The 19,094-nt window shown below is 41.6% G+C and overlaps 1 protein-coding gene across 1 annotated transcript in view; it reads right to left on the bottom strand.

Moving 5' to 3' along the window:
* LOC143023169 (kinetochore-associated protein 1-like) overlaps nucleotides 1-19,094 on the bottom strand; it is a 182,299-nt gene that overhangs the window by 68,632 nt on the left and 94,573 nt on the right. Inside the window, exons 16-19 of the mRNA XM_076181690.1 lie at nucleotides 15,924-16,130; nucleotides 15,631-15,764; nucleotides 11,107-11,227; nucleotides 10,338-10,472 (exon numbers count right to left, since the gene is read on the bottom strand). Coding sequence (XP_076037805.1) covers nucleotides 10,338-10,472; nucleotides 11,107-11,227; nucleotides 15,631-15,764; nucleotides 15,924-16,130 — 597 coding nt within the window. The remainder of the gene's footprint in view (nucleotides 1-10,337; nucleotides 10,473-11,106; nucleotides 11,228-15,630; nucleotides 15,765-15,923; nucleotides 16,131-19,094) is intronic.

The following is a 19,094-nucleotide window of genomic DNA, read 5'->3' as shown; positions in this document are numbered from 1 at the left end:
TTGGTTGGAGCTATTTTGAGTCTGTTTGTGATGAACCATGTGTTGAGTGTGTCAAGGTAAGGCTGGATTATTTCTGCAGCTTTGTCTGTGTTACGATGTGTGCATGTGATTGTTATGTCATCTGCGTAGGAAGAGATTTGTATTTCTGAGGTGTCTGGTGTGGGTAAGTCATGCATGTATAGATTAAATAATGTGGGGGATAGAACTGAGCCCTGTGGTACTCCATTCTTAATGTTTCTGATGTGCGATGATTGGCCATTATATGACACATGAGCATTCCTGCCTGCCAGATAATTGGCCAGCCATCTTTTGGTGTTATTGTGCATGTCTGTGTTATATATTTTATTTGTTAGGTTGTGGCGTGCATTAGAGGGATGATTTGGTTGTACACCTTGCAGGCTGCCACAATCAGGTACCCATCATTGGTCCCAAAGAATGACTAAGTCTAATGTGACAAATGCCTTGTGATTTTATTCATCTGTTGGTCACATTTTGGCCACTATCTGTCACTGAGATAGTACCAAAGCAGAAAAGAATTGGCCATTAATTGAAACTGTCCCAGCCGCAGCCACCACACAAAGGACACAACACCTCATACTACAATGCCCCACACAAACAACCCCTAGACAACAACACTATATATCTTCTCTGAGTGACTTGTGGACCTGCCCTGAGGGTGTTGCTAATTATCTGAAGATGACAAGACTTCTGCAAGAGATCAGGGACAATGGATTGATTAACCACATTCTGGCTTGCTTCTATATACTATATGGGAGGTAGCAAAGTCATCTTTGTCATCCTAGCTCCATGAGGAGTTAGGATGAGACGAAAATAAGGGTGGTGGATGGGAGTGGAATGGATGAGATAGATGAGAGTGGGTGCATGCCTTTGACTTGGCTACCATACTTATAAAGGGAATGAGGTCCTTAGTATATAGAGAAATGGATAGCCAAGTTGAAGGCACTGTAAGAGGCTGGTAGAGAGACGTTGGTAGAAAGAGGGAAGATGGTAAGGGTTTAATTTTTATGGATCAGTTACTTGTAAAAAGCACAATTCATAGGCAAAGGTTTACACAATCTCAATCTCCACCTCAAGTCATGAAAATGGCCAGGAGTCTATATGAAGTGTTTTGCAATTTACTTGTAATTGATGTGAGTTATGCAGTGATTCGAGATTGCTAAGTAAACAATATTGCATATAGATTTGTAACAACAAATCTGATTGGGGAGAGGGTGTAGGAGAAAATACAATTGGTTCAGGATTGTAAGATCTCACTCTTTTGGGGAAGACCTTAAATATAAAGTTAAGTTCATTGGACTAAAGAAATCACTACATCATTGCAAAAATCAACTTAAACCTGTTTGCAACTACCTTTCCCTACCTATCCTCCTTCACATTTAGCAACTCCCTAAAATACTCTGCCCATCTTCCTCTTACTTTCACCTCTTCCATTATCATCTCTCTATCTGCACCTATTACCTTTTCTTCTCTACTTGATTCACCTCTTCCTCTTAATTTCTTTCAAAAAAAAATTTGATTACTTTCATATTTTGTTACTCTTACCCCATTTCACATCTGCTCTCCTCTTTGCCTCATTTATCTTATGCTTTACTTCTCTTTTCTTTGTATCTCTCACATGATTCCCTCATCCTATTTTGTAGCCAATCTGTGAAAGCTCACTTCTCTTCTACAAACTTCTTTGCTTCACCATCCCACCACTCACTACCCTCCCTTCTATTTCCTCCCATCCTCCTTGTTCCACACACCATCTTTGCACACCTTGCGACTCCTTGAACAATCCCCATTCCTCCTCAACTCATAGTTCTGCTGGAGAGCTTCTAGAACGATGTAGTCTCCTTTCTACCTACATCTACCAGCTCTCACCCACAAGACGAGTATGCACATACACATGCACATGCATTGCACCACACCAGTGTAAGATGGTAGTCAAGACCTGACGTACACCAAGGGTCAAGCATTGCGGTCAAGTCTATTGTCCCGAGACTCCAAATGATTGGGGTCATGACCTCAGACACGCACAGCTGTCACCAAATCCTTGATTCCTGCTACCGAAGATATTGCTACTTCGACAATAGATTTCCACAAGGTTAATATTCTCACCAGTCCACATTCGGACAAACACATATAAATGATAAAAAGTGATGCATCACCATTTCTTGTTACCCCTGTATGATATGATGATGATGATATGGTTCAACGTCACAAACTCCTCCCATCAGAAGGCTAGGATGGTGCCATTAAAAGAGGACTTTGTAGTGTGGAATTTCATGAACCATGCCCTTAGTTTAACTTCGCCGGTGGCAGGATTCGAACCGCCATCCCCTCGACCTTCGCCTCAAAGAATGATGCCCTAACCCACTCAGCCAGCCTGTATGTAAATTAAATAATTTTGATGTCTAGTCTCGCTGGAAACAGCGACCATGTAAATATTTTCCCTTGTCAGCAACCTTGCCGGATTGATGTATATAATGAACAGTTCCTCTTCGGAGAGCGAGAGATATTCACTCGAATAAAGACAAATACCAAGGCTTGTTTTCCACGCCTCCAGAGAAGCCGCTCCACTCTAACACTACCCATATGTTGTGAACAATACCATCCACCATATCTGGTGAACAGCAGTGGGATCCAAAGAACATTTTTCTGGTGGACCACACTGGGATACGAAGAACAATTCAAGCATCATTCCAGAGTAGCGGAGAAGAGTAATTACAGCGGCGTCTGCAACGAGACAAAAGCCCATCCACTCCGCTGTGAACTCAACCCAGCGTAACCAGACAAAATCACCTCCGCCATCACGCCGAACACGAGCTACGTTCCAGGACGTTCCAAAGGGGAGAAACGGACATCACCACACTACTCCATGACTACACACAACTTAGTCTCAACCCAAGCACCACATCCATCAGACAGAATCTATCAACTTGCCCAGCAACAGTGAACCAGCAGCCAGAGACAACACAACCCCCAGGACCATCCTTGCCTCTGCGCCCAACTTCCAGCGCTCTTGGACAAAATCCCACAACAAAGGACGCCATCAGTTTCCTCAACCCACCTATTACGCTCCACCTATGCCCATCGCTCTACGTGGGACATCGTCTCCATTCTCCAACGGAAGAATCGCTCCCCACTTCTACCATTCGGTTCAGCACATACGAAAAACTGAAGTCCACACCAAACTAACCATACCTATCTCCACCTGCCTGTACTTATTCTCTCCCTATTTTCCAGATCACACTTCAACATCTTACCAAATCCATCGGTCTATTCCCATTCACCCACCTCTACGAGACCACTTCACCATTGCATCTAATCCATCAGTCTGTAAGTAGATACTTCAATTTTTGGGCCAAAGCTTAGTTCCGTCAGTAGTCCGAGTTCCCAAAGTGAAGGCATTTATGCGATTTTTTTTTTTCCGAGCCTTATTTTTTCAAGTGATTTTTTTCATTTTAAAGGACAAAAGTGTGCATGAAAACTCCCCACTCCCAAACCTCACACTCCTACAACACACATTCCAAGATGGCAACCCCCACAAAAATAACACAGATTACACAGTCAACCACTCAGACAACCAATGCTCTGCTACAAATTTACTCACACTCATTAAACACTATCACACTCTTCCGAAATTTGACAGACATAATGTAGCTCTTCACACTCTGTTAGATGACGTAAATTCAGAAATACAACGTACACAAATCAAGGACGACAAAACAAAGATGGCAGTTCTCAAATCACGCATTGATTTCAATAACATTTTAGCCAGTGACATTGTACAATCAGACGCCTTCATTCAAACACATACGACCAGTTCATAGAACAGTTCAGGAAATCATTCGCAGAATTCAAACATTTAGGCTCTCTCTCTCCCCTATACACGCTCGCTAAGACCTTTAACACAGGCCCTTACAACACCAAGGAATGAGTGGTCAAGATCGCAAGTGATTTCAAACAGGAGCTCAAAGCCGCACTCACATCCTCGCCTTGGGATAAAAATGACAAAGTAAGCATAGGTAACGTACTCTCAATCTTTGGTTACCTCAGACTGACATCCCAACTTCACCCAGAAACACTGCAGAAAACAGCCACCATACCCTTCCTTCCAGACATAACACTCATAGACTTTTCTAGAAAGTTTTCAGACACGACAACGGCAAAAACACAGATCCAACAACAAATCATCCCCATCACACAGACATCCATAGTAGCACAAATATCACAAGTAAACTACACCAGAGGCAGGTGAATGTCATGCACACAATCACGACAGCAATCCCTCTCAAGAACACCCTTCTTTTGCACAATCTGCAACAAACCTGGACATAGCACAAGCAGGTGTTATTACAGAAAACCAACAACCTTCTGCCAATACCACGGCCCATGTTTCCATGACACAAAACAATGCAGTTTTCTAAAATCACAAAACCAGACTTCATATGCGTCTCCTCAACACTCGACTAGCGGGAACACAAACAAAACACGATATGACTATCGTCTCACAGTGACCCACATACATGACCTCATGAGACCCAGTCACCCCGCCTCCTATTGGTACTCAGGATGACAACTTCTCAACAATCCCCTTTATATGACACTTCAAGTCAGTGTCAACGACATCCAACAAGTACTCTTTCTGGATACAGGCTCTCCCTAAGCGTCATGTCAAAACTTGCTTTCAACCAGTTTAGGTTCAGACAGTAGGGTCACGATTCAAGAACCCACAGACATCACATTAGCAAATGTAGACAGTGTTCCCTTCCCCATCAGTGGCAAGATCGACTTAGACATCTCCCTACATGGAAATTGCCCTCCCATTGCCATGATAATATACATAGCCAAAGTTGTATTTCCTGCAGACATTCTTATAGGGTTGACATGGATGCAAGACAATCACATTACTATCTACCCTGCTAAACACGATATTGTCTATCATAACCACTTCATACCTGATCTGAAAACAACACGCATGCCCAAACACCAAATACGCATGTCACAAACATTTATGTGGCCAAGCAACAGCACGCACCAACAGATGAAACAAACACACGTGACACATGCAGCAGACATGCCTACTACCACCACTCACCCAAGTACCTCAACACACACACGTAACAGACGCAAACTGTTATCACATAGGTCAAAGTCTGCTCGCAGACAAAAGAAACATGACGTCTCCACAGATATCCCTGAGCTCACCTTAGAATACACAACCGTCTCGTAAATCTCTCACTCTCACAAAAACTCATGCAGTCGTAATCAGTGACAAAACACTGTATCCATGCGAGTACACAAAGCTCCAAGTTCGTGTTTTCCAAGCTCCGAACTTAGAAGTCTTCTGCATCATGGACACTTGCCGCGTATCTGGTGTTTCTCTCCTATCCGCCATAACAAACACATCAAACAAAGCGCATACAACCATCATAGTGGCAAACAACACAAATGCACCTCTCCTACCTAACAAAGGCACAAACATTTGTGATTTTACCATATACCCAGCTCCAGTACACATACTCGAGCAGGACAAGATACCTGACATATGCACCATCAACACCAGACAATGGAACACACAAACCACTGGAGAACAGAACACGCAGCAACCCATCCAAGCAGCTCACATAAACAACATAAACTTTCCAGAAGCACAAACAGATCTCCTTATGCTCACGAACTCATACAGGCACACCATTACACTTCCTGGCAAACCACTAGATCTCACAAAAATAATACATCACATACCCCTTCAACAGCATGCTAAACCACTGTATATACCAGCATACCGGCTGCCACATAGCAAACGCAACATTGTTGACAACATTATTACAGACATGCTCGCCCAAGACATAGAGCCAAGTTTGTCCCCTTGGAATTTCCCCCTCTTCATTGTTCCTAAACATGACAGCTCCTTTCACCCTGTTGTAGACTTTCGTGAGCTCAATAAACTCACTATTCCTGAAAGATATCCTATACCTCATTTGCAAGACACATTATACTCTATAGGTGTACACAACACTGTTTTTTCCACTCTCGACCTCATGTCGGGGTATTTCCAAATACCTCTCGATGATGACTCAAAGCCATTAGCCTTTAGTACCAACACGGGCAACTACCACTTCAAAAGATTGGCCATGGGGCTTATCTCTGCTCCCTCCATGTTTTCTAGATTGATGTACAAGGTCCTAGAAGGACTCATAGGGAAAACAGTTTTCATTTACTTGGACGACATAATCACTGCCTCAAAGTCACTCACAGAACACCTTTCCACATTTGAAACTGTCCTCTCAAGGCTAGCTGCAGCAGGTCTCAAACTAAAACTCAATGTTCCTTCCTCAAAAGGGAAATATGTTTCCTAGGACACTTCATCAACTCTCAAGGTGTCATCACCTCTCAGGACAAAGTTAAGGCTGTCCTAGACTTTCCACGCCCTACCTCCACTGAAAACATCAAGTCATTCTTGGGTTTATCAGGTTTCTAAAGGTGCTTCATTGAGGGCTATGCTCACATTGCAGCCCCATTAACAGCCCTTCTCAAAAAGGATACATCCTTTAACTGGACGCCTGAACACCACACAACTTTCCACAACTTAAAACAACCTCTCACAATTGCCCCTGTCCTTGCATTTCCAAATTTCCCAAAACTTTTCACACTTTGTACGGATGCTTCCTACACAGGACTCGGTGCACTACTGATGCAACAGCACGAGTCAAAATTTAGACCAATAGCATACACTAGCAGCGCACTGAACAAGCACGAACAAAACTATTCAAAGCTCTTAAGAACATAAGAACATAAGAAATAAAGGAGACTGCAAAAGACCATAAGGCCTACACTAGGCAGCTCCGTATCCATCACCACCTGTCATCCCCATCCATAAAGTTGTCTAATCGTTTTTTAAAACAACTGATAGTTTCAGCGCTTACTACATGGTTACTAAGTTTATTCCATTCATCGACCACCCTATTAGTAAACCAATTCTTGCCCATTTCCTTCTTAAATCTAAATTTGTCCAGTTTATACCCATTACTGCGAGTCCTGCTCTGTTGTGTTATTATGATGACCTTGTTTGCATCACCCTCTTGTTGTCATATATGCCCTCAAACACTTTAAAGATATCATACTTGGATGAAATACATGTATACACAGACCATCAACCCATTCTCCACCTTTTCAAAGGAAAGAACCTCACCGGAAAACTCACCAGATGGTTCCTCACCATACAAGAATTCATGCCTTCATTCCACTACATGCAGGGTCATGCAAGCATGGTAGCCAATGCCTTAGTAGACACACAGCAATTATATGGCAGGAAGCACAGCCGCTTGACATTACGCAAGAGTGCATCATCGCCGCTAAAGCAACAGACCCCTTTGGAGAAGAATCATTCATTATCTCACCTCATGTGACACTACCAATATAGACGACTTTCCTCCCAACATAGACAATTACTCGATCATAGACCAGGTTCTCTACCACACCACACTACTCACAAACATAAACGAACCAAACCGCAGGATTACACAACTAGTGGTTCCTACGGAACTTGTTCCGGAAGTACTGCAAATTCTTCACGATTCTCCAATAGCAGGGCATTGTGGTAAGGAGAAATGTTTATCACAAGCAAGATTGAAATACTTTTGGCCCACCATGTGCAAAGACATACACGCATACATAGATGGATGTCACTCGTGCATCTCTCATGAAGGTCACATTAGCGGTCACGTACCTATACACAACTATCCAACGCCTTCTAGACCCTTTAAAATCATTGTCATTGATTTACTAAAACTATCACTCACCTCAAATGGGAACCAATACCTCTTCGTCTGCATCGACCATTTCTCATGTTTTTGCATTCTCTCTCCCTATTCTCCTCCTCAACTCCTCATTTCTCACTCTATCCAGCCTAATAACCCCTATCATACTTCTCAGACACCTAATCTCAAATATGTGGATGACAGCACCGTAGGCATCCCCATCAACACCAGGCAGCCTGATTATGCACCACTACAAAACACCCTGAACAACAATTACAGGCTGCACAAATACATCACCTACAGACCATTTACACCATGAAACAAAAGTCCTCAAAGTCAAGGAACACCTCGACATGAGAGGCACACAAACACTTGCTGCAGCCACCACAAACACATCACACCCGTTACACTACATAGCAGAACACCCACACACACCAAGAAACATTAAAACTACACCCAAAGACCTTTATTACACAAAGATACTCTCTTCTCTTCCTCCACAACCACCAAATACCAGCCTCCGGAAACATATTCATAATCATATCACTCACCGCTCCATTAACACACTGAAAGACAACACACTGCTGCATGCCAGACCCCCTGATATCCACCCTTCTGAATCCTCTCTCCCACGTAAGGACAGAGTCCACTTGGCCAGACTGCGATGCGGTCACCACCCAGCACTTCTAAGCTACCAGAGGAGGCTGGACGACCGTGTTGTGAACAGCTGCCCAGGATGTAACACTTCACCCCATACCATACAACACATAATGGAAGACTGCATTATACACAATCATGCACGCAAACAACACAACATACACTCTATAAAGGATTTGTGGGAAAACCCAGTCTCGGCTGTGGCCTTCCTTGGGGAGACGGGACTGCTCGGACAGACAGTCTAGGGAACGACAACAACAACAACAACAACAACATGACGTGAACAGAAGACAACAATGTCACAATCAACACCAACAAGACCGTGGTGATGCACTTTTGTACCTCCACACAGGCGGTGGCCCCTGCACAACTTTCATTGGGCCCCTACCCACTCCAAATGGTTCAATCCACCAAGATCTTGGGCATCACACTCGACGATCAGTTAAATTGGAAACAACATGTCACCAACATAGTCAGGACAGCATCTTACAAACTATATATGCTGAGCAGGTTAAAATCATTAGGAACACCTACATCAGAGCTACTGGGGGTCTACAAAACCTTCCTACTCCCCACCCTCATGTATGCCTCACCAGCCTGGTCCAGCTCACTCACCCACACACAGAGACAAAAGTTGGAGAAGGTACAAAAGAGAGCGTGCAGGATCATCCTGGGCATGGAGTGCAGCGGTTACGACCTCGCTCTTACCACCCTTATTCTATCTAGGGTGTCCCAGCGGCACGGTGAGGCACTAAAGAAATTTGGGGAAAGCCTGCTTTCCCACCCTAGACACCGTCACTTCCTCCTTCCAATGCTCCACCACGTCACCAAGTATAGAAATAGGCTCATACCGATCAAAGCGCCAAGAACTGACAGCTATAAAAACAGTGCCATCCCATCCATTGTGCAAATAATCAACTCAATGTAAACTTGTACCGTGTATATCCAGAATCAATGTATATATACTCCACGTTTTTATATATTTAATTATCTTTCGAATTTTATTATTGTCAGTGTATTACTGCTATTGAAATAAACCTTCTATTATTATTATTATTTTACATTCAAACTCCTTCTCTCTTCCTCTCTTATGTTCCATGTTTCTAACCCGAACAGTGCTGTTGGCACAATCACTCCTTCATACAGTCTCCTCTTAGCATCCATTCCCAAATGCCTATTACTCATTACACTTTTTAATCCACCAAGGCATTTACTTGCTTCTCTCAATCTACATTCTACCTCCACCTCCACTCCTTCCTTTCCTGCCACTTTGCACCCAAGTATCTAAAACTATCCACTTCCTCCTGTCGCTCTCCCTTAATCACTTCCATATGGTGACGCCTACATAGGCGGCATGAGGAGCAAGTGGGTACTCTATGATGCCGTCGTCGGCATCTTGATTATATTTATTGTAGTTGTACCTACATAACCTCCATTCTCTCTAAACTGGCTTCATCATATTTTCTACGGTTATCAAAATACACGGGTGAAAGAGAACGAACGATTGAGCACTGACTTTATATTCTATAATGTGATTATTATGACGCATCATCGCACGTCGAGCAGCTAATGCTGCCAGACGTGCGATGTGCCCCGGAGTGAAGAGGTTAATGCTCACTTCCAGTCTGCTGCCACTTCCACCTCTTGTACATCTCATCACCATACATTTATCTTCAACTTTCTTCTTTCGCACTCTCCCGGATATGCCTTCTACCTTCCTCGCTCTGGCTTGAAACATATATATACAACTCAATCAAGACCTTACTCTGGCCATGGCTCAATACAACTAATAAAAACTAGACATTTAGCAGCTGAATCCACTGACAAAACAACCTTTTAGATTTGTGATTAACCCTCTGGCATTTTGTCACCAGAACATACAGAGGAATACAAATTTGGTTGAAATCTAACCTGAAGAGATGAATAATTCCTGAGATCCACAAAGAACTTCTTGACTTCTTCAGCATCTTCAGAAGTCACATGTTGCTTCAAGCAGTACTCCAGGGTTACACCTCCCAAAGTAAAAGCTCGAGTAAACTCCTTCTCCTGAAAACAATGGCAAATTAATTTCCCTGTTCCATCCACAAAGTTAAGTGTAGCTGGTACTGGTGATCAAGCAGAGGATCAAGAGAGGAACTGAAGATGTTACTGTGAAAGAGAAGTGTGAGTTTGGGAAAGGAATGCACATAGATAACAATCTTGTAGTAAGACATACATGAAAAGTTTTTGGTACCGTTAGGATGTGTTAAGATTTCATGGATTTGGAGAAGGCTTGTGACAGGTTTGATAGACACACATTATGGGAATTGTTGCAGCTATAGGATAGAAGCAAAACTATATAGGTCAATCAGTATCATTCAAAAGTATGGGAGACAAACAAATGGCAGGGTGGTGTGGTAAATACAGAAAACAGCTAAAATTATTATTTTCTAATGTTTTGTCCTTAGCAGGACTTCCAAAGAATTGGCCTGGTAACAGATACCACATGCAACTGCCACACAGAAGACACTGAATATATTATACTATACTGTCCTAAACTCACTATAGACAGCTCCACAAAATTTCCTCATTGAAGTAACTTGTGGGCTGAATTGGATAATGCAACATTCATGGAGACCAGTCTCCCAGAAGAGAAAATTCAAGCAATGGATTGAGTGATTACAAGCCTCCATTAACTGACCTTGGTCCTATGTGCAGGTTTGTTCACGACACAACGATTATGCTGGAGGAGCCTTTTGGCAATAACTGGCTGCAGATCACATGTCACTCCCTGAAGAAGGGAAGCTATCTCTTCAGGCTTTCTGAAAGCAAACATGTAGTTAAATACCATAAAAAGCTACTATTACTATCAGGATTATGCTAACATCTCATCCCTCATTTACTATCAATAGACAGTTTTTTTTCCACTTTATAAGGGAGGTAGCCAAATCAGAGGCACATACATATTCCCACCCTTTTCACTCCTTTCCACCACCCTCTTCATCACTCCTATCTCAGCTCCTCATGGATGATGGGTCATCCATCTGCCAACTGCCCTGGGTCAAACACAATGCAGCAAAACACAGCACATCCACAGCAAGGCTGCTTCACTTAATTGGTGACCCCCCTCTTCATCCCCTCATGCAGAAAAAGAGATGACAGGGAGAAATCCCTTTGGTCTATGTCAAAATATCATTCACAAATATATAAGCACTCCCTACCCCCCAATCCTTTCCTTTTTTACATAAGTGTTATCCACACACAGGTAAATACAACTAGGTAAATACACACACACACACACACACACATATATATATATATATGTATACATATGTATTTATATATGTATATAAATATATATGTACATATACATATACATATATATATATATATACAGGCATTTTGAATTTTTTTTTTTCTAAATTTTACAAAGTCAGTTTTGTTGTACATTTATCTTCCTTCTCTATGTTTCTCGTTTCTTCTCTCAACATTTTGTTCCTTAGGCTCAAACTCCATTAGTATATGGTCACTCTTTCCAATTGGTGTCTTGTACTTTATTTCTTCCACTATTTCAGGCTCAGAAATGTGTATCAAGTCTAGTCTCCATGGTTCTTCATTTTGTCTGTATCTAGTGTTTTCTTTGACCCATTAAATCAATGTGTAATCAATGGTCATATCCAGTAGGACGTTGCCCCAGAGATCCTCTCCACCTTTCATTGTCAATTCTTCCCAATTTATTTCCTTTGCATTAAAGTCACCCATAATTACTATGTTTTCTCCATATTTCAGTGTCTCAGTTAATTCATTCTTTGTGTCTTCTAGTAATTTTGAGTGTTCACTGTCAGTCCAAGTCTTAGTTTTTGAGGGCACATATACAAGTATGAACTTTCTACTTTTCATACTGGTATTTTCGACTTTGTGATCAATTCCACATTTTCCATTCCTTCTGTTGCCTTTATTACATTTAGGCCCTTTCTCGTCAATAGCATGACTCCTCCCCCGTTTGTCCATTCTATTTTTCGACCAAAGGTTGTAACCTTGTCCCACCTTACCTGATTGTATAGGACCTTTAAGTTTTGTCTCCACAATTCTCATTATGTCTGGTTTCTCTATTGACAGTCGTTTAATTCACTTCAGAAATCATGCCATTCATGTTTGTATATGCCACTTTTAATTTTTTCTTTTCTTCTCTTTTTTGGTTGTTTCCTTTTTTATCCACACATTTTTCTATTTTTCACTGTTTGCTAGTTTTGCCACTTTTGATAGTATTTCTTCCGCTATAATTTGAGTTCTTAGTTTGATTTTCATTGGTCTGCAGTTTTTTCTTTTGAGCATGTACCCATCCTATGCACGTCATTGATTTCCTTTTCCGAATTCTGTCCCTCATCTTGAACCTCTTTTAGTATCTCCTTCGCAATTTCTTTCTCTTCTTTTTCTCTTTGTTATTTGTGTACATTGTTTTTCATTGATACCGTAAACCACAATGCATTTCTTATTGTCCACTGGGTCTCTCACCCAATTTTCCTTATCTTTGATTACCTTAGTCACCGTTTCCTTTGCATTCTCTTCTACCTGCTGCTGTACTATTTCTTTGAACGAGATTTTTTATTTTCACATTCCCGTTTCCATTCATTCTTTACTTCAAGAAGACCAGTCTCTTTGATTGATTCTCCCATTTTTTCCAGTCACTGCTTGTATTTGTTCTCTGAACTCTTTTCTTCGGTTTTTCATTTTTGTTTCTATCCTCATTTTCCCTTCTTCCATTTTCTCTTTTAATCATACGTAGTTCACTTTTTACATCATTCAACTCTTATTTCATCGTTGGTTCTACATCAATTTATTGTTCCTTGTGCAAAGCTCTATAATCTATTTTTAGATCTATGAATTCTATGGTTTGAAGTAAAGGTGGGACTTCGTCAAGGATGCGTTATGTCGCCCTGGCTGTTCAACTTATACATGGATGGGGTGGTGCGAGAGGTGAATGCTAGGGTAGTGGGTCAGGGATTGGAGATGGTTAAAGAAAATGGAGAAAAGTGGGAGGTGAGCCAGCTGTTGTTTGCGGACGACACTGCACTTGTGGCAGGGTCGGAGGAGGGATTGAGGAAGCTGGTGACAGAGTTTGGGAGAGTATGTGATAGAAGAAAGCTAAAGATAAATGTGGGTAAAAGTAAGGTGATGAGATGTACAAGGGGTGAAAGTGGCAGTAGACTGGAAGTGAACATTAAGGGAGAGCGACTGGAGGAAGTGGATAGTTTTAGATACTTGGGTGCAAGTGTAGCAGGAAAAGGTGGAGTGAAGGTGGAGGTAGAATGTAGATTGAGAGAAGCGAGTAAATGCCTTGGTGGATTAAAGAGTGTAATGAGGAATAGACATTTAGGAATGGATGCGAAGAGGAGACTGTATGAAGGAGTGATTGTGCCAACAGCACTGTATGGGGCAGAAACGTGGAACATAAGAGAAGAAGAGAGGAGTAGTTTGAATGTGTTTGAGATGAGGTGTCTGAGAAGTATGGTGGGGGTTACTAGGCTGGATAGAGTGAGAAATGAGGAGGTGAGGAGGAGAACAGGGGTGAAAAAGGAGCTGGGAGATAGGGTTGATGAAAGAATATTAGGATGGTTTGGACACATGGAAAAAATGAGTGAAGAAAGACTAGTAAAAGAGGTATGGAAGGCAGATGTGGAGGGAGTGAACATGAGGGGACGTCCTAGGATGAGGTGGATGGATGGGGTGAAGGGGGCTTTGGGGAAGAGGGGAATGTCTGTTGAGGAAGGAAGGGAGAGGACGGAAGACAGAGGTGAGTGGAGAATGGTTGTATATGGATGATGTTGTGATTGCATGAGGAGGAATGGGCGGGGGGGTGGGGGGTGGGGTAGTATGTGTGAGTAAATTTTGACGCAACCCGAAGGGATTTCTCCCCATCCTCTCCTTATATGCAAGGGGGGACGGAGAGGGGGGGTCGCCGATTAAATGAAGCTGCCTTGCTGTGGATGTGCTGTGTCTTGCGACACTGCTTCTGACCCAGGGCGGTGGGCAAGGTGCAGGGATGACCCATCATCCAGGAGGTGCTCAGATGAGAGGGAGGGTGGGAGGGGTGTGGAGTGTATTTAGGGATGAAATGGGTGGGAGTGTTTTTATGCCTTTCCCTTTTTGGCTACCTCCCTTGAAAGGGGGAAAAAGCCTTGGTATATGTATGTATGTATGAATTCTTCTATCAAGTCGTTGATGTCTCGATTCCTTAGTACACTGCTAGCCCTACTTTCTCTATCTGTATCCATAACTTATCCTATTGCTACCCTTTCCCTTTGAAATCCTGAAAAAACATTGCTTTCCCACCTTTGTGAAGTCTTTGGAGCATCGCTTAGATACGTTCTCTTCGGTATCACACATAGTGGCGATTCCACTCTACTCGTACCCAATCCTCTCTTTGTTGGTTCATTAATTCTTTTATCTTCTTTTCTTTCTTCCATTTCGTGCTATACTATACTTTTCCAGAACTGGATTTTACACCTTACCGGTCACTCAATTACATAGCCCTCTCATTCCGAAAACAACAACAAGGTGTTTCCTTGATCCAAAGCGACAAAGCACTAAGTCAGAGCTCATCCGCTAGACTTCCTCTCTGATGACAAGTGTGTGTGTGTATTTACCTAATATCTTATGGGAAGGGGAGCTATGCTCATGGTGTTCAGCCTTTGTATCTCGCAGTGTCTAGTTTGCTCTTAAATTCGTGTATGGTTTTTGCACACATTATTGTTTTGTCCAAGGTGCAGGTGCAGGGACAAGGTGCAGGGATGACCCGTCATTCAGGAGGTGCTAAAATAGGAGGGGGGAAGGAGGGGTGTGGAGTGTATTCAGGGATGGAATGGGTGGGAATGATTTTATGCCTTTTTCTTTAGGGCTACCCCCCTTGTAAGGGGGAAAAAGCCTTGGTATATGTATGTATGTATTGTTTTGTCCAGTTTGTTCCAAGTGTCCACCACTGTGTGTGGAAAACTGTTTTTCTTCAGATCTCTTCTATAACTATCTTTTATGAGTTTCTTTCTTTTTCTGCACCCAGCCTCATTATGAACCACAAGGTCTCCTAATGACAAGTTTTGCCACTATTACCTAATTCTACAATCTAATCCAAGTGCCAAGATTCCTCCATCTCTGTACAAACATAAATATTTGAGCACAAAATAAAAATACAAGAAATTTTTTATTTCATTTACAGACAATCACTTACCCTTTCTTGATAAAATGCAATGAGCGAAAATAATATGCATCTACAACAGAGAGATGCTTGTATGCCTCCACAACTTGAAGGCTATCTTTCAGAACATCATCTCCCTCTTGCATGACTATGTTTCTTAATATTGCCTGAGGGAAAAATTTTTACTTTCAAAAACAATATGATAGTCACTCTTGCATTTTCATAAACAGTGTCATAAAATAATAAACAAAAATGAACAAGTTCCAAAATTCAAGCTTAAATAACAAGTACTGATATCATTGTTTTCAAAGGGCGAGAAATCTTACCTCTGCCGATACTGGATCATTAATATTCCACTGAATAAGAGAATACCTTCTCATAACCAATTTAAGACCAACAATTCTGCACTGGTCTTCCAGGGCTGAGGTTAGTGGTGTGTCTAGTGTAATGCCAAGCTCATACATCTCCTTTGTCTTTTCGCTCCATGGTACAGGAGCACAGCACAAGCAGTCCAGAATGCACTGGGCTTTAACCTGGCAAATTCCAGTAAATTAAATTGATTATATACATTTGGAAGAGGAAGAGAGGAAGAGAGAAGGATTTTGAAATGTGTTTGAGATGAGGTGTCTGAGAAGTATGATGGGGTTTACTAAGCTAACAGTGAGAAATGAGGAGGTGAGGAGGAATAGAATAATTGGGATTTATCTGGCGTCACAACATCAATGGTCATTGATGCCGTAGTATTTATGATTAAGAAAAGGAAGTGGTAAAAAGCTTAAAAAATAAATCAAATAAAAAAAATTTAAATCTAAAGATCATTGAGAAGATCAATAGCCCTAAGAAAATTAATAATAGAATTTATATTGCAGTTACATCCCAGGGGCCGTATACACAATACTTGCTAGCACTAACAAATAGCTGTTAAGGGTAACAAATTCCTGTTAAGACTAACATTTAGCTGTTAAGCACTAACAGTGGATACAGAAAACTTGTTAGGGCCTTAAAAGTACTGTTAAGGTAAAAGTGCTGTGGAGGACTATTGAGCTCTTAACAAATTCCTGTTAGTAGAGAAGATGGCAGAGCAACAACAACTACAAAGACGACAGCAAGTTTATCGACAGCGACAGGACATATTTAACGAGTACAATGACGACGAATTCATCAAACACTTCAGAATGAACCGTGCTGGTATAATAACAATGGCTGATTTAGTGAGAGACAAACTTCAATCCCGAACAGAAAGGAATCGACCACTGAGTCCTGAGACGAAGGTGGCAATTACCCTATGATATTTAGCCACAGGTGAAATGCAGCAGTGACGACTTTGGGACCTCGCAAGCAACAATCAGCCGTGTCATTACTCAAACAATTGATGCACTATCAGAACCAGATATTGTAACTCAATTTGTAAAATTCCCATTGACTCGCCAAGAAGTGCAAGTAAAACAAGCGGAGTTCATGGAAGACTGTAGGTTTCCCGGTGTTGTGGGTACCATAGATGGCACAAACATTAGAATTGTGGCTCCAAGTGTCGATGAACATTTATATGTAAACAGAAAACGATACCACAGCATCAACGTGCTTTGCCATGCCTCCCTCTTGTCCTTGTGGTTTAAACTTGGCTTGAATCGCCCATTTATAATTATTTTTTTCTCCATAATCACGTTGACCAAGAGGAGTGTTTCCTCTTGTGACCAGTTTGGCTTCCTTTTCTTTTTCTGTGATTCTTCTGCCATGTCTATATCCTCTGAAATAATTGTTGAGTCGTCTGTCGGAAGATTTGAATGTGGCGCGGCCGCCTGTACAATGCGCCTTCGTCCAAAAATATCTGTCGTTGGTTAATAAGTACTCCTAAAAAACCATACATACGATATCTATGTGCTATCATGATACTCTATTAATAAATTCTGAACAACAACATTAATAACACTGTTATATGTGTGCAATTTTTAATAATACGTCCATTTACATGTTTATAAGCTGCTAACTTCAGCACTGTTTAGCGGGACTTGACAAACAACTGTTTGATAGCTAACATTTGTTAGTTAAGCATTGGTGTATAACTTTTAGTGGTTTTCTGTTAGCTAGCAGAGATTGTTAAGGCTAACAAAAAAGTTTTGAGTATACGGCCCCAGAACACTTCGAAGGGACAGATCTCCTTCATCTGTGTTTTGACAAATATTGTTGTCTTTCTTCATCATAACTGGGCCATTCCACCATAATGTGTCTATTGGTCATAGGAACAAGGCAATCATTACAAAATGGAGGAGGACTGCACTCAATAAGAAAGCCATGGGATAATCTAGAGTGACCAATCCTTAACTGGCAAAGGGTTACTTCCTGTTTTCTGTTCGGTAATGTATAAGACCAAGGATGAATACTATCAGTAATCTCTCTCATCTTGTTACCAGCCTCAAGATCCCATTGGAACTGCCAAAGAGATGAGATCTCGGCTTTGATTAGAGGGATATAATCTTCATAAGGTATGGGCCATAAGCAAGGTAAAGGTGAGAGAGCGGCTTCCTTGGCCAATTTATCAGCCTGTTCATTTCCTGGTACTCTGACATGTGCTGGAAAACAGCAAAGTTTATTTCATTACCTCGACTCTTGATTAAAAAAAAGCCATTCTAAGATCTTTAAAACTATTGGGTGCCTTGAGTCGAATTGTTCTAGAGACTGCAAGACGCTCTTTTAAGTCACTAAAAATTGAAAAACATTTGGCTCTGCTTTTCATGAAGGATATAATCTCCACGGCGGACAGTATTCCCGTCAGTTCGGCAGTGAAATTAGATGTTGTATCAGGCAAGGTACCCTTACGATTAAAATCATTTGAGAATATTCCAAAACCAACGCCAGCGCTAATTTTGGAGCCATCTGTAAAAACAAACACAGAGGATTGGTGACTAAAAGAATGTTCTAAAAAAGCATTGCGTAGTTCATAATCCTTGAAATCACGCTTACAATCGTTAAAATATTTACAGAAAGATTCTGTGGGCAGTCTCCATGGGGGAACAACCGAATATTTAAAAGGGAGGATGGGAATCTTGGGAAGATTCATGTCCTCTAAAATCCTTTTCATCCGGTATCCAAAAGGCTTTGGAAGTCTGGGGTGATTGTTGAAACAAGTGCTGTTAAAATCTGCTTGAGCTGTTCTAAAAACGAGAGAGTTGGGAAGCCTCTGCAATCTATGCCAGTATCTAATAGATGAGGTCTGGCGAATAAGATCTAGCGACATTTCCCCTGCATCAACTAATAAACTTGGTATTGAGGAAGACTTGAAAGCACCTGTGGCCAAACGAACTCCACTGTGGTGTATTGTATCTAAACTTTTTAGTCTGGATGAAGTGGTCGATGAGTAAAACTCGCATCCATACGATAGTTTTAATAAAATAAGGGAGTGATGTAATCGCAAAATTGTTCTGCGGTCAGCGCCCCATGAGGTATGTGCTAAAACTTTTAAAATTTGCATTGTCTCTAGACATCGTGTCTTCAGGGTT

The sequence above is a fragment of the Oratosquilla oratoria genome, unplaced genomic scaffold, assembly GCF_046742065.1.
Source record: "Oratosquilla oratoria isolate Oo_2021 unplaced genomic scaffold, ASM4674206v1 SCAFFOLD45, whole genome shotgun sequence".
In the NCBI taxonomy this organism is placed as follows: Eukaryota; Metazoa; Arthropoda; class Malacostraca; order Stomatopoda; family Squillidae; genus Oratosquilla; species Oratosquilla oratoria.
This window is presented reverse-complemented; position numbering and strand designations above follow the sequence as displayed.